The sequence below is a fragment of the Pezoporus wallicus genome, unplaced genomic scaffold (assembly GCF_028554395.1).
Source record: "Pezoporus wallicus isolate ANWC-B61680 ecotype Strahan unplaced genomic scaffold, APGP_CSIRO_Pwel_v1 scaffold_2146, whole genome shotgun sequence".
Classification (NCBI taxonomy): Eukaryota; Metazoa; Chordata; class Aves; order Psittaciformes; family Psittacidae; genus Pezoporus; species Pezoporus wallicus.
In genome coordinates, this window is record NW_026639769.1 from 3,872,134 (window position 1) to 3,887,797 (window position 15,664).

Sequence of the window (15,664 nt, forward strand, 5' to 3'; positions counted from 1 at the left end):
AATGTTGAGGATGAGGCGGCTTATCAGACTGGCCTGAAAAAGTTCATGCTGGCTTGAGGGGTGGCAGGAGCACCCAATCAGAGTGGGGCAGACAGGACCATATTCTTCAGTGCACTGTGGACTTAGATCATAGAATCATAGAGTCAGCTAGGTTGGAAAAGACCTTTAAGGTCATCACATCCAACCCTTACCCCAGGACTGCCAAGACCACTACTAAACCATATCGCTGAGGGCCTCATCTACACAGTTTTGAACACTTCCAGGGACTGTGATTCCACCACTGTCCTGGGCAGCCTGTTCCAATGCCTGAGCACCTTCTCTGTGAAGAAGTTTTTCCTAAAACCCAATCTAAACTTCCCCTGGCACAGCTTGAGGCTGTAACCTCTTGTCCTGTCTCCACCTCACTACAACCTCCTTTCAGGCAGTTGTAGAGAACAAGATCCCCCCTGAGCCTTCTCTTCTCCAGACTAAACAACCCCAGTTCCCTCAGCTGTTCCTCATCAGACTTGTGATCCAGACCCTTCATCACCAGCTCCATTGCCCTTCTCTGGACCTGCTCAAGCATCTCAGTGTCTCTCTTGTACTGAGGTGCCCAGAACTGAATACAGGATTTGAGGTGCAGCCTCACCCGTGCCAAGTACAGGGGGAGAATCACTTCCCTGACCCTGCTGGCTACACAGGAGGAAGTTCTTTACTGTAAGGGTTGTGAGGCACTGGAATGGGTTGCCCAAGGAGGTTGTGAATGCTCCATCCCTGGCAGTGTTCAAGGCCAGGCTGGACAAAGCCCTGGGTGACATGGTTTAGTTTGAGGTGGCAGTGGGGTTGGAACTGGATGATGTTAAGGTCCCTTCCAACCCTAACTATTCTACAATTCTATGAAACAAATTACATGTATACTTCAGTAGTTTCCGTATTAGCTCTTCACCCATGACTGATTACAAAGGTCTTGAGCACTGCTCATTTTGGTTGTCGATTGCCGTACATTTTCAAATAAAATAATAGGTTCCTGGGAAAGGCTGGGGTTAGTTCCTGTAAACATGTGCATAGGTTTTTTCACTGTAAGCACAATGACTTTTCAATGGATTGTGATGGTTTATTTTGCATTGATTTAAAATGTGCTGTATCAAAGACTTGAGTCATAAGCCATGTTCTCTTTCAAGAGGTATGAAATACTGTTTCCAATCAAACAGAAATCAGAAGTTTAAAGAAAGGCTAGCACATTCCCCAGTCAGCTAAACCTCATCAGCCCCTCAGTCCGTACTGTTGTTCACTTATCTTAAGGGATAGCAAACAAGTCCCTGTCTGAGTCATCTAACAAGGCTGCTTTGAATAACCATTACGATCTTATTTGATGAGTTTGGTTGAGCCATGTATCCTTTGTCTCAGCTTTGCAGAAAGGCAGGCAAGTACATCAATTCCACTGGAGTTTCCACTCTGAGACTTCTTGCAGTTGAGTGGCTCTAGGGTAATGAGTCAAGATATTTAATGTGTACTAGGAGGTTGGTTGAGTCATAACTGTGCTGTTGCTCATCCTATGTGTCTGTCTGACGATGGAGGAGACATGCCGGTGATGATGAACTGGCAGTTTCTGACCAAAGTAGCATAAGCCATCAGGAGGCAAGAAGGCAATCAGACAGGGGTGGGTGACTGTGCTGGGAGCTGAGCTCTTACTTCTAATTTCTGCTCTCCACACACTCTGTGCATTTGCAATAGGCTGACAACCTGTGATGAGGAAGAGAAGAGTTTCAGGTTTCTGTCCAAAGAGTGTGCTCTAGTCAATAAGCCACAGACTGCTTTTCCATCCAGTACTTATTTCCCTTGGTGCATCATTTGTGCAGTCTTCTCTGTTCCCTACCAGGGAGCTTGGTTTTCTAGGCTTTGCTTATCTGTGAGAGGTAAACTGTTTGAACCTTTGCGACCGTCATCATATTGAATTCATACTTCAACTCCTTGGTGAATGCTCTGGTATTTAGACTCTTATGGAAGTGGCTGGTGCTTCTTCTTTTCTTCCTTATCTACAGAGAAAAGCTGTTGCTGGGCTTTAAATGTTGGCATATTATAGGAGTTTGCTCTGAAGAGGACTTCTGGATTAGGTCCTACTGAGAATGCAGGTTTTGCTCTATGTGGAGCCCAGTTACGCTGAGGGAAAAGAAGAACAGCAGGTGTCTGCTGGAATGACAGGATTGGTTTTAGGGATTCAACAGACTTGTAACAGAGAGTTAACTTCAATCACAGTTTCGTATTTCTGTATGCCACACTCTTACCTGCATCATGTTTTGTTGTCCAAGTCCTTTAGCATGATGCATGTCTTGTTCTTGTTTGTATTTACTGATATGGATATGTCAGTAATAAAAAAGCAATAAAACCTTAAGAGTATTTGGCTCATAGAAGTATCTTGGAGGCAGTTGTCATTTTGGTAGTTGTCATAGCTTTTAGAAGTTTTTGGAATAATGACAGTTGACACCTATCAAGGACCTGTCCCTCAGAGTCTGCATGGAATTATTAAATTTTTTTTTCCCTGCCTTCATGCTGCATTTAAAAAAAAAAACTAAGCTCTAGTCATGTCTTTCAAGTAAGAAACCAGTAGCGAGACCAGTAGGTTGAGGGAGGCGATCTCCCCTCATCTCTGCTCTCGTGAGACCCCCCCTGCAGTACTGCATCCAGCTGTGGGGCCCCCAGCATAAGAATGATGTGAACTTGTTGGTGCTAGTCTGAAAGAGTGCAACAAAAATGATCAGGGAGCTGAAGCACCTCTCCTATGGAGACAGGCTGAGTTGTCCAGCTTGAAGAAGAGAAAGCTCCGGTGCAACCTCATAGGAGCCTTCCTTAAAAGATATGCTCATTGAAAAACCGTGTTATGTGTATATGAAATAGGCATGTAAACTACATTAATGGAAGAAAAATAATTTAAAATTTTAAGTAGTTTTACTAAGGTTGTTTTATAACATCCTTGTGGTAGCTTTTCATGGAAAGCAAGGGATAGACATGAGGAAATTTCAAAGAAACAAGTGGGATTATATCAGCAAGTTAAAGTTACAGTGATCTGAAATTGCCAGTAGTGATTCAGTCCTACAGTTCCCAGGCAAAATTTCTGTTGACATCAGTGAGAGGTTTTGCTTAAATAAGGACTAAAATCTGGCATTTGCACTTTCTTTAGGAGTGCATTACAGTGGCAGCTGTTTGTAGATTAATTCAAGAAGTCTTTCTTAGCCTCCATGCAGGAATCTCTGCAAGGAGCTGTATGTTCAAAAGGGATTTTTTTTTTTTTCAAACAAACATACATGCTTTTCATACCCTTTCTAAATAACAGCTGAGTTGACAGGCTGAAAGGCTCATCATTGTGCACATGGTACAACCAACTTCCCTGCAAGATAACTGCATAGTTTAAATTAAATCCTTATACCCGCGTTGCCCAACAAATGGAAGCTGTATGGCACTTCTGGGATGTAGATTTCTTGGATGAACTAGCTTCCTTTTTTTTATTTCTATTTATTTTAAAGTGTTCATGAATTCATTCCAAATGACCTAAGCACAAATAGAGTTTAAAGAATAATTTTACAGACATTGCAAGCGAACCTTTGTTCTCTAAAATTGCAATTTCCCTATGTCATAACTTTAACAGATAACACAACTGAATTCCTTATTACTCTCAAGTACGCTGATGGTTATAAATTTCCAGGCAAAATGCATGTACCGTCTTTTTTTCTGTTTAATATGAATAACCTAACACTCCCCCCCTTTCTTTTTCTTCTGTGTGGTGGGTTTTTTTGTTGTTTGTTTGTTTGTTTGGGGTTTTTTTGGGTAATTTTTTTATTTTTTTTTTTTCAGCTGTTTACATGTGTGAAGTAGAAAAGCATCATCCTCAACTTTTTCAGAATCAGGACAATGAGAGCTTCTCTCGTCTAGAGGATCCCTTACCTGCTGCAGTAGGAGTGACCTATGAACTCTGCTCTGGCATTGTTGACAAACCAGACCTTTCTTTAGAAGAAATTGCATGTGAGGAAGTCTTAGAAGAATGTGGCTATCATGTTGCTGTTACAGACCTAAGGAAAATCACTTCTTACAGGTAAATAGCAGTAAGTTAAACATGTTGCATTTTGTTGTTTCACAGATTGCTGAAGTGTCCTGAAGGTAAATTAATGTTCCCTGTTCCCTTATTTAAGCTATGTGTTGGAGGAACATGGACATCTGAAAGTATGTGAAAGGTATAATTTTCAGCAAGTGAGAGGAGTGTTTACAGAGATTTAAGGAATTATAACCTCATAATTATGGGATTGAATTCACAGGAAGAATGATACTATTGTGATTTATTCCAAAGACTATTAGAACTGGTAAAGTTGCATTGGGCTCTTCAGAGCAGTTTGTTACAGCACTAAAAAACAGGCTGTCTTTACTGTGCCAGGTGTTTTCCATCTCTGATTCTTATTTTTCTGATTTAATAATAGAAACTGCCTAAGATGGACTCTTGATTTACCATTAATGCAGTTTTGCAGAAGCATGAGAACTTGTGCCATTAGATCTCTTCATAATATTTGAGCTGTAATTAAGCCTTCTTCAGATTGGACTATAACGTTATATATGAGGACTTTGCTGATTTGACTATGAAAAATTTTACACCATTTTTTTTGCAGGGTTTCAAATAGTTCTTGAAATGGATTCTAACATGTTTCAAAACATAGACTAGGAGTAAGAGGAAAATTTAATATGTAAAAATACAAAATATGAGTTACTGTAGGGGTAAAAAAAAACCACAAAAACCAAGAAAACCTCAAGGGAAAATTTGCAAAGAGCCTTAATCCCATTATATCTCCTTTCCAGATTTTAGTATTGTTACCCAAAATGTATGTATGTTTGTATTTTACAGAGAAAGCAGCAGGTTCTTTACTTTCTTTATTTTGCTTGACATCTCCATTGAACTAGGCCCTGTCATTGGTTTTTAATTTGAGAATTGAATACAAATCCACAGCTGTCAATCCTGGCAAATGTTATTTCCTGCTGGATTAGCAAGCATTGCTTCTGTTGAGGGGAGGGGGTGAATCACAGGAGCTATCTTTTATGACTCCTTGAAACTAGATTAAGGGTTTGTTCTACTGACAGAAAAAGTGCTTTCTAGATTTATGAGCAGAAGCTGCCTATAGAATTTCACAGTTTGGGTGACACTGACAGGATATAGCATGCAGATATAGACATATATACATATATATACATGTATATGTATAGAAACACAAAACAGGAAAAGTAGAATATGATTTCTGTGTCTGTAGAAGTCTTGCTTCAGTGTAGAAGTTTGTCTCAACATTAATATTTTACATCTGGCTAAGACTGTATGTTGTTTGGTTGATAAATGTCTTTGTATCTTACAGGTGGTTGTTCTTTTCAGTTGCCCTTTTTTTAATTGTGCAGACTTGCAAAGAGAGTACACAATGGGAGTTTTCTCTGTTGAGATCCATGGAAAGGGCACTTAGTATGTTAATCGCCCAATCCTGCTTTGTCTATCAGGGCATAGCTTTCTGCCCATAGAGATCTATGCTGAAGTCAGAAGGGCCTCTATTGTATTTACTTTTCTAGGTTAATATGAAAGTTTGAAGCCTCAAAGATGGTATTTTACAGTTTCTTACAAAAGAAGCCAGATTTCCTGTGAAAGGAATACAGGAAGTATTAAGAATAATCTGTATTAGATTAGATTTTTATTCTAAATGTTTACTAAAATGTTTCTATTAGGAGTGTCCTGTTCATCTTCCTTTAGCCAAAGACTGGCAAGCTTTTCCTCATGTTCTTCCCTAAATTTCCCTTTTTTGCTCCCTCTTTGCCTCCCCTGTCTCAAAACTAATTTCTACAGCAGTACTGCATTGTCATTCACCTGCTGCCTGTATTTGTGCTGTTCATTACTGTTGCCTGAACACAGAGCCTTGAACTTGCCTTTGCTGAATTGCATCCTAGTTTTTGTCCTAAAGCAAAATGCTCATTTAAATTGAATGGAGGGTGGTCCCTAGTGGAATCCCTATTTAGTTTGTATTTCCAATTGGAAACTGAACACTGATATCCATTCCATGAGTACCATTTTCATACTAGTTTTGATTTTTAAGTACATCTCGATATCCTAGTTTCTTAATGAAACTGTCACATGGGTTAGTATTCAAAGCCTTGATAAACTGAGGTTGTATTGTTTGTGGTGCTACCCTTATCCACACTATTATTGCTGTTATTAGTTTGACTGCACTTGATATATTCCCAAAAAATCTGATAGCTGTTGTTCCTTTCTTGATGCAAATAAAACCACATTAAAGCATTTAGATAATTAGAATTAATAATTACTAAGTTAGGTCTATTAGGCTTTTTTAGATAAAACCTCAGAGTTGTGTGCACAGTGAAATGGCTTTCATACAAACCAGGGTTTTGGTGTTGTCACACGCTTTGCTCTGAAAGCAGAGTGTTGTCTTGTATTTCTAATGACACCCCTTTCTGGAATCATTGTCACAAGAAGGAAATAAAAGCAGGACTTGAGCTAGAACTGACAGAAGGACATGGAATGCAGAAGACACATCCAGTGTAAAGAGAGAAATGGTTTTGGCTAGAGAGGTCAGTACAGTTCTGTGGCTAATGGGTTAAGAAGGGGAGGGCATGGACAATGTGTAGGGAGAACTTGAACTGGGGGGAGAGGGAATAGGCTAGAAAATTGTCAAGTAGAAAAAGAGGAAGAAGAGATGAAGGCACAATGAAGAGAAAAAAAACATGAGCTGAGAAAACTAAATGGACTTGAGGGGAGTACATGCATTGTGGTGGAGAAGAATTCTCTTTATTGAAATGAGGAAAGAGACTGTATTCAGACAGAACTTTGTTCTCAAGCAGTGGGAACAGTAACGATCAGAGGTAATCTGAAAATGATAGCATTTAGTTATTCTTATTTATTATCAGGGCCTGCAGCAGTGATTTTGGGGGAATTTTTTTTTAATTATCTCAGTTAACCAGAAAAGGTTAACCTCAATACTGCTACAGGTATTTCAACAGCACGTACAAATAAGGCATTGGACCTCATTCTTAAGCTCTGTAAAAGCTCCTGTGACATGACACTCATCAGTTAGAAGTGAGGTACTGAATTAAGCAGATCTCGGAGTGATCTTCAAGAGATCTTCAGGAAAGCAATTCAGGAGATCTTCAGGGAGCAGATCTTCAGGAAAGAAGCTAGGGGTTGGGGATTTTACACTAGTTGAGTAAGGGTGTTTGGAGCAAGTTGTTCCAGCAGCAGGAGGACAGTGTGGCATGGGTGAGTGAAGGAGAATGAACTGGGGGCAAACAATGAGAAAGAGAAACATATTATGAGGAATTTGAATGCAGGAGGCCAGAGGAACCACATTTTGAAGAATAAGAAATATCTGCTCCTATTAAAGAAAAATGCCAGTCAGAAGGTGAATTTAAATGCAAGTGGTTCATTTTGCTGTGTAGAGAAGCAGGATCAGTCTGAAAAACAAATAATCTATATTGTTTTCAACCTGTGTGGTGAGTTTCCTCCTGTCATCATGCCTATACAAATCGCTATTTTTGTGCTTGGCATGCAATAAATAAACTCATTTTGGTATTATGAAAAGTTTGGTTTCTCTTCTGGCAGCAGCTAATCTGCTTTTGGAGGCTTACTGAAAGTTTTGATGCCTACCGATGTGTTGTTGCGTTCTCATCAGCTGCATGTATGGCTTCAGTCAAAAATAGCAAAGATGGTAGATGGGTGACAGGTGTAAAGAAACTATTCAGCTCAATAATGAAATGAAGCTAATATTATAGTAGTATAATTGTAAACCGATGTTTCATGAAAACTGTTGCCAGTTAAATTGTTAACTTTTAAAAGCTCTAGAAGAATTCTCTGAGCTTGCTTCCGTGTTTTGTTTTGTTTTTCCCTAACTGCAAAATTTTATTAATGAAAAATTTTGGATTTACTCGTATATCAGATAAGGCAAACTTTCTGTCTCTCATGATATCCCAGCAGGTTTCAATTTGAATTCCATGTGAGGTTCAACTGTTGGTTTCTGAGGTTGAAGTACTTCTGGCTATCTTTCTTGAGAATTGATTCCTTACAGACAGGGGCAGGGAAGTCTGTTGTTGTTGCTGTTAAAGGTGTTCTTATTGCCATTGCAACTTACAGGATTTTTTTTGGTCATCTTTAGGAGTATTTGCAAATTTATTTGAATTTGAATAACACCTGAGAGCATCAGGCTAACACTGAACCAGAGCTTCCGGTTCAACTTCCTTTTCCCTTCATTGCGTCTTTATTTATTCCCAGAGATTCTAATAAACTCTTGGCTATGAATCGAATACAACAGGAGCTGGAGGTTCTCAACCCCACTGCAAAAATAAGTCAGATGGATTAGTTTAAGAGCCTAACATAGGTACTTACCTACATTTAATTTTTTTTCTCCCAAAAAGTATACAACAAAGAAGAGCATTCAGAGAATTAATACTGGATGTTCCAATTACTGTGCTGTGGCTATTAGCCTTAGTGCAATGAGGTAAAAATGGTTTGTATTCACAGGTTTTTATGCAGAAGGAATAATAGCCTTGAAAATGTTGGAGTGCATTATAATTAGAAAGATCACCTGCTAGTACACCTGTTGGGTGATGGCATAATGTAATATAATTTTATGTTAATTACTTCTCTGCTTTTTTCCTGCACCTGCTGCTTATAACGTCAGAACTGTACAAAGGTCCTGAGAAGTGACAATAGTAGCTGCATGTCACTGTTCATCAGTTTACATGTTTCATGCCTAAATAGACCTTGATTTCAGTATAAATAGCAGAGATTTGTGACGCATTTACTTATAAACATGAATTATGTATTTGCTGTATACCCAAATTCTGCACCCAGATGGCTTAAATCTGATAAAAGGATATTGCATTTATGATTTTTCACATTAACTGTGTCAGATTAAAACCAAAAAATTTATTTATGTGTTGACAGGAACAGGAAAGTGTTGATTGTTTCTAGATTTTATATTTCTTAAATATTAAGAAATTAAGAGAAATTTAGCTTTTAATTACTGTCTGTCAAAAATCTGAGTTAAACTGGTAAAGCTTCACAATGATAAGTCAATTTACTTCCTCCCCATGTTTTAGCAGAGAAATAGAGTATAAGATAGTGTTTATTTTCTAATGCATGTTTGTTCCTTCAAATTAGAAAGGTAATAATTATGTAGTAATTGGTTGTCACAGATGAGCACCCAGAGATGAGGAGAAAGCAAAGCTAATCTTGAGCACATGCTTTGAATTTCAGCCCTGTTTACAAATGTGCACATGTGCATGCACACACACGTGCTCATGCTCTCAGTTTGAGGAAGAAGCTCACTGTTACTGAGCATCAGCAAGCGTTTAAGGTGGAATCAATCTCGCTTGTGGCTTTTAGGCTCTACTAAATCTTTTTTTTAGAGCAGTAAGATACTTTTACCCCTTGTGATAAAAAATACACATGTAATGTATCTTTATGTTTATGAACTAAGGTATGCAAGTGAAAAGTCCCATTTTGTGAGCTCTATTTCATGTGCTGTGTATTTCCTCATGCATTTAATAAAAGGGAAGAAGTAAACAAAGGCTTTGTGATAGCTGCTATTGCTGTGCTTCAAAAACAGATTGGAGTGACAATCTGTCTCTTGTGTTCCCTCTGATCTCAGAAGGAAGTAGATAGAAAACACTGTAGCTACAGCCTCGTTGTGCTAGCCAGTCCCACCCCAGGCAGGTGAGGAGAAGCACTTTGCAGTCATTTCACAGAAAGGGCTTCTCCACTTGCCTACAAGTGTGTTGCCCACAGCTTTGAAAGCCATAGCATGATTTAATCACAATGTTTGGGTGTTTTATTTAAAATGAAATACAGGAATGCATCACACAATCTTGTTTTGGTGTGTTAAACTTACATTTAAGTTACTATTGTGATGAAAACCATACAACTTTGTTATCCTTACTTTGACATGCTTGCATTCTTAAACTTGCTGTTGTCAAAGGTAACAGAGGTTTCTGTCTCCGAAGCAAAACTAAAAGTTTAGTGCTAACAGAGTTTTATTTTTAAAAATATCTACTGAAGTTACAGGGTTTGTGAACTTAAGCCCTAATGATTTGACAAAGAGTATTTGTCAGCCACGTAGCTGTGAATTTGAAGAACTATAAACTTCTAGAGGAAACTGATCATCATGACAAAGAGATGAGAAAAAGAGCTGTGTTTTGTGTAGATTATTTGCATTTGCCGCACAGTGGTGAATGAGAGTCAAGCACCCTCCAGACTCATCAAAATACATCTGGAACAATCAGCTAGGTCAAGCCAGGCTTAGTAGGTCTGGGTCAGTATGAACCATGACGTGCCTGCTCTGGGCAACACGGTGCTAAACCTGTGAAGTGAGACTGAAGCCTGAAGTCCCCCTGTGGATTGGTGCTGCGAGTTCAAACCCTGCTTGCCCTGCCCCAAACCAAGCCCCGCTGTACTGAGAAGGCACCTTTATCAGGAGGGTAGTTTTCCCAGGGTGAAACTCATCACTTGCAGTTCAGGTGTGCTGACCCCTGTGATTTCCACAGATGCAAAGCTAATGAATATAGCTGTAATCTGTTAATAGGTGACTCATTTCAGACCATGGCAAAAGCATTTATTTGTAATGTGAAATACTAGGGCAAGATAAAACATATGTCACAGACTTAGGATAGAGGAAGAAGGCAGAAGAAAAAGGAACATAGACATGATTAAAGGTATGTCTAAATTCCTAAGACATCATAATTGGAAAGTAAAAGTAAGTATGCAAAAGCATAGGAAGTGGCTAGTGATAGATAAACCTGAAAAGGTACTGAAAACATACTAGCTGCCCGTTGCTTATTTACCAGTCAGACCCACCTTCTCCCTCTCTGCTCTCTTCCTTCTCCAGCCCCAGTACCCAAAATCACTGAAATGAGTACACATTTTCCAAGGGTAAATGTTAAAACACTTAATAACTTCAACAAGATGGAGGTTCAGAACAGCATCAAAGCAACAAACCTGATAAGTTTTGATTTCTGTAAAAATCAAAGGTACTAAGACAAATTAAATGTCAATAACATTGATTTTGGACAATTTTCTAAGGACAGGCAGGATACATTAATAGGTAAGAGTCTGGAAATGTGAAAGACAGCAGTAAACAAGGAGATTATTTAATTTAGAAAGGGCATTTCATGTGGATCCCTGCAAAAAATATCAACTAGCAGAGTGAGCCAGAGAGTTTAGAGAAAGAAATACCAAGCAAGAAAAGGTAAAAAATATGCCTTTTTTGTGATTTAAATTATATTCCTGTATCTTTCAGCCTCTTTCTCAAACCAATGAAATGGGCATTTACGTAGACAATGAGTAAAAGCAGTGAATACATTATAAATAATACAATGCAATAGTCTACAAAGCCACCTGTCAAAATAGTGAGGGGATTCCAAGTCATCTTTTCTTTTTTGGGAGGGAAAGAGAAGAATAGAATAACATGAGTATTAATACCAGTGCTCGTTGATTTTATTTATAGCTTATCTGAAAGTTTTTATTAGTTTTTAATGAACAACTCGTGACAAAGTTACACCAGAGAAATATAAGTTAGGTAATCAAATAAGAAAGAATGAGCATGTGGGTATGTGGTCCTTTGAATATGTGTTGTTGCAAACTTTTTGTTGTTTTCTGTGGCAAATTATATGGCAATATATGTGAAGAAATGCCATAACTTTGAGCATCATAACAAAGAACAGACCAGTGAGTTGTCCAGTGCTTTTATTTTTTAAAGTATATTCAATGTGGTAGCTATGCTTAATGTATTTAGTTAATAAGAAGAAAAACACAAATTTAATAGAAGTATCATAAGAGTACATACAATGAAGTAACAGCATGTTGAAATCACACTCTGAGCTACCACAGCTAGAAGCTAATTCTTATGGTGTGGCATCTTAGGGAGCAGTTTCCCCTTTCTTTAAAGAAAAGGTATGTGGAAAGTGAACTGTGATTCCCACAGCTGCAGCTACTTCATCAGTAAATGGTCACAGGTGGCATAGAAGGAGATTATGCTCAAATAATCAAGCCAGAAGTTTCTTATGGAAGGGCTTCTTAAATAAAGTCTCTTATGGTTTTGTATATAATCTTTACATAATATCAAGTGGATGTGGCTATAATCAATTTAGGATCATGTTCATTCTCCAGGTGTGGTAACCCAAATGAAGCTGAGACTTGACACCCATGAGAAATAACAACATGAAATATATTATGCATAGTCTTGTGTTTTTTTCATAGTACCTGTAGAGACTAGAAGCCACATTCTTTGTCTTGCAAATTTCACAGTATAAATGAACACGTGGGTTTTGTTCTTACCAATTACCACAAAACAATCTCTGAACCCCAGACTTCCAGTCTTTATTTAATTACTAAAAATGCAATTCTTGCGGAAAAAGTGAAGAATGAGTAATCACTGCATACAGAGAAAAACAGATCTGGATCTCTCGTTGGTTAAACAAAAATCCTTTCTGCCTCCTAACACAAGAAAAGAAGAAAGAAAAGAGGGAACAAAAAGTGAGCAGTCTATTATTCCATCACAAGTACCTTCTCTCAGTGAGAAGACTTCCAGTGGACGTGGCTACAATAGTGAGGGCTGGGTAGCACACAGGCCGACGATCAGTCAGTGGCAGATATCAGGGTTACTAAGCTGGGGGAAGAGTGTCCACTGAGACTAAAGCTGTGTCTCTTAATTAGTATTTCAGTTCCAGTGTTGCTTTTTAACATTATATATTATTGCTTGATAATACCAAGAAAAATACAATATATTTTAACACAAAGGGAATCTAGTAAAGTGTGCTGTTGTCCTCGTGGCAGAAAGGGCTGATGGAATATGAGCATAAAAAATGACATTCCAACTTTTGCGAGCTGGTTGCTGATGGCAACTTGATGAAAAATAGGTCTATGATACTTTTATAACGAGATCAGAATGATTAAGCCAGCATGGTGTGCCCAGTTTACAACTCCTGCTGCTGGCAAAGATTGTGTTTGTGTCTTACTGTCAGCTGGCTAGATCTTCAGCTGAAATGAGATGAGTGGCAGCACGGCTGGTGAACGGCATTACTTTTCCAGGCAGCTTCCCATCAGAGAAGGGGAAAGGGAGCGTGGCACAGGGAGTCCTGAGAAGACATTTGATCTGGTGCCAGTGCCACGTACAGTCAGCCCTGATTGTCAGCTCTGGATGTCTCTTTTATTGGCAAACCATCTCTGATGGTCATCAGAACAGTGTATACCAGGGACAGAGGCTGCAGAAAAGAGGGAACGTAAGTACTGAATCAGTTTGACTGAAGGAGGTTGTGGACTTCGGTAAAGCGGAAGTGAGAGGGAAAACTGTGCTAGTAGGTCACATTTTGTTGGTTAAAACATGTATCCAAAAAACCCCACCACTGACATTGAAATAAAGTGGTGAGCCCCAGATGAAAGAAATCCCATAGCAGCCTTCAAAGTTCCTGGAAGTGCTGAAGATGATTAAGTTTGTCTTCTTAGATATATAGGAATGATCCTGGAGGGGTGAAACGCATTCTGTAACTTTGGACAAGATATCAGAAGTAATGCTGGGAAAAGAATTCACTAGTTTGCTCCTTATTCTATGTTTAAAAAAAGGAGTGTAAGAAACCAACTTCAATAATCACTATTAATTCTCCGAACAAAACTGTCAATGTTCTTAGAAAATTGAAAGACAAATTATTAATTCCTGCTATGGCATGAGATGTATGCTAGGTTAACTGAAAGATTCAGTTGACTAATGGTTGGACAAGTATGGATATTCACTCTAAGATCATAACACTGCTACAAATCTTAGAATCCTCTGTATGTATAATGATATAGAAGCTAATTTTTCAGCTTGCCCTAATACCTCATTCATAGTTTCAGTGAACTTTTGATCCAGATTTAATGTGAAAAGTCACTTGTAATAATGTGAAAAGAAGAAGTTGCGATTAGGATGCGAATATTTTCTTGGAAGGACTAAATGAGTGGATTATGTACTTATCCCCTATTTAATAATACCTAAATGAAATAGTCCTAAGGAAATAGAGGATTAAGGAATAACAAGTATAATACACAGCAAGTGGTCTAGCTGGAGAAAGTTTACAGCATGTAAAATATCCTCCACTAAATCTACTGTAGCAAATTTAACAGGGAGACTGAATTACTTTAGATACACATGTGCTTACAGTGGTCCATTTTGGCCAAGGCTAAAGTTCAGGAAGGACAGAGAAAGTCTCTCAGGCTACCTTTCTATTCTTGTATCTATCCAGTCCATGAGCAGAGGACTCCAGCTGCGAATGGTCTTAATCTTCTTAAGTAAAAAACCCCTAAATATTAGTGTAAAAACAAGCAAACAAATGTAGCATAATTGCGTACAGATGCACTGTTTGTAAATCTGTGAGTCATCCAGCAGCCCAGCTCTCCTTAAGGTCAGTTGAAAAACCTTCTGTTGACTTTAGTATATGTAGAACAACAATTCACCAATTCAAAAACTGTTTTATGTTTTCCCAAACTAACATTTTCCAAAGTTGCACAGTATATTTGAAGATGGATCTGTATCATGTGCAACTGCATTCAAAAGTGTCGGTATTTCTGCATGAAATTTCTGAACAACTTCTGTATTATCAGAGTTGCATTTATAGGTGCTAAATGACATTAGCAGAGAGTAAGGATGAGCACTTTGATGTTGCTTAGTGACTCAAGTTAAGGGCCCATGTTTCCATTCCTAGTTCCTAGCTACCTTCTTTTTATCTAAAACAAAGTTTACCTTCTGCTTTTTTTCCAGGTCTGGAGTTGGTGTGACAGGTTCTAGCCAGACATTATTTTATGCAGAAGTCACAGACCAGATGAGAATTGGGGAAGGAGGTGGCCAAGCTGAAGAAGGCGAGCTGATTGAAGTTGTAGAAATACCTTTAGAAGAGTCCATGAAGTTTGCTTATGATGAGACTCTCCAGAAGACAATGGGCGTCATCTTCAGCTTCACATGGTTCCAAGACAACATAGCACCCAAGCTACGGAAAAAATAAGATCAAAGCACCTCGATTGCAAGAAAAGCTTTCCAGCTGGTTCTGTGGATACAGAAAACTGCAAATCTGATCATCATGTCTTCTCATGGGGCAAATCTTTCTGGAAATAAATTTGGAAATAAAATCTCAATTAAAGTCCTGACCCAGTTTCCATCATTAGCAAAACACTTGCTGGCTTCACTGGGGCCAGGATTTGCCTCTGAGGCAAATGTGAGTTTTTGCACAAAAGTCAAATTAATGTGTTCCATTCTCTTTCATGGCACTGTGCTGCCACTATTTTAAAGACTCACTCAGGACCTTAGTGCAGCTGCTGTGTGAGCCTGTCACTGGGGTCTGTACATACTGGCAACTGTGTGTTCACTGTAGTTTCTGACATTTTTTGGGGTGGAAGCAGCAAAGCTTAATAATCACAGATACAATTACTACCTTCCTGAGTAATGCACAGCTTTTGGGGTGTAGCTTTCTCTGTGGTGTGTAGCTCCTGTACAGAGATGTTTGCATTTCTCAACATGCAGACCTTCATCTTACAAGCAAATGTGTCTGTGTAAATCCTTCTGCTAATGTGTCATTTTGACAATAGACCAGCTGTAAGATTATGTGCTTCTGTGTGTTCCCACTATAATGCTGAGCAGCA

General features: G+C 38.7%; 1 protein-coding gene across 3 annotated transcripts in view; it reads left to right on the top strand.

The window, feature by feature from the left end:
- NUDT14 (nudix hydrolase 14) overlaps window positions 1-15,093 on the top strand; it is a 61,811-nt gene extending 46,718 nt beyond the window's left edge. For all 3 annotated transcript variants that reach the window (XM_057416102.1, XM_057416104.1, XM_057416103.1), the window contains 2 exons: window positions 3,829-4,066; window positions 14,790-15,093. In XM_057416102.1, coding sequence (XP_057272085.1) covers window positions 3,829-4,066; window positions 14,790-15,030 — 479 coding nt within the window. In that variant the 3' untranslated portion in view covers window positions 15,031-15,093. The remainder of the gene's footprint in view (window positions 1-3,828; window positions 4,067-14,789) is intronic.
- The last annotated feature ends 571 nt before the right edge of the window (window positions 15,094-15,664 follow it).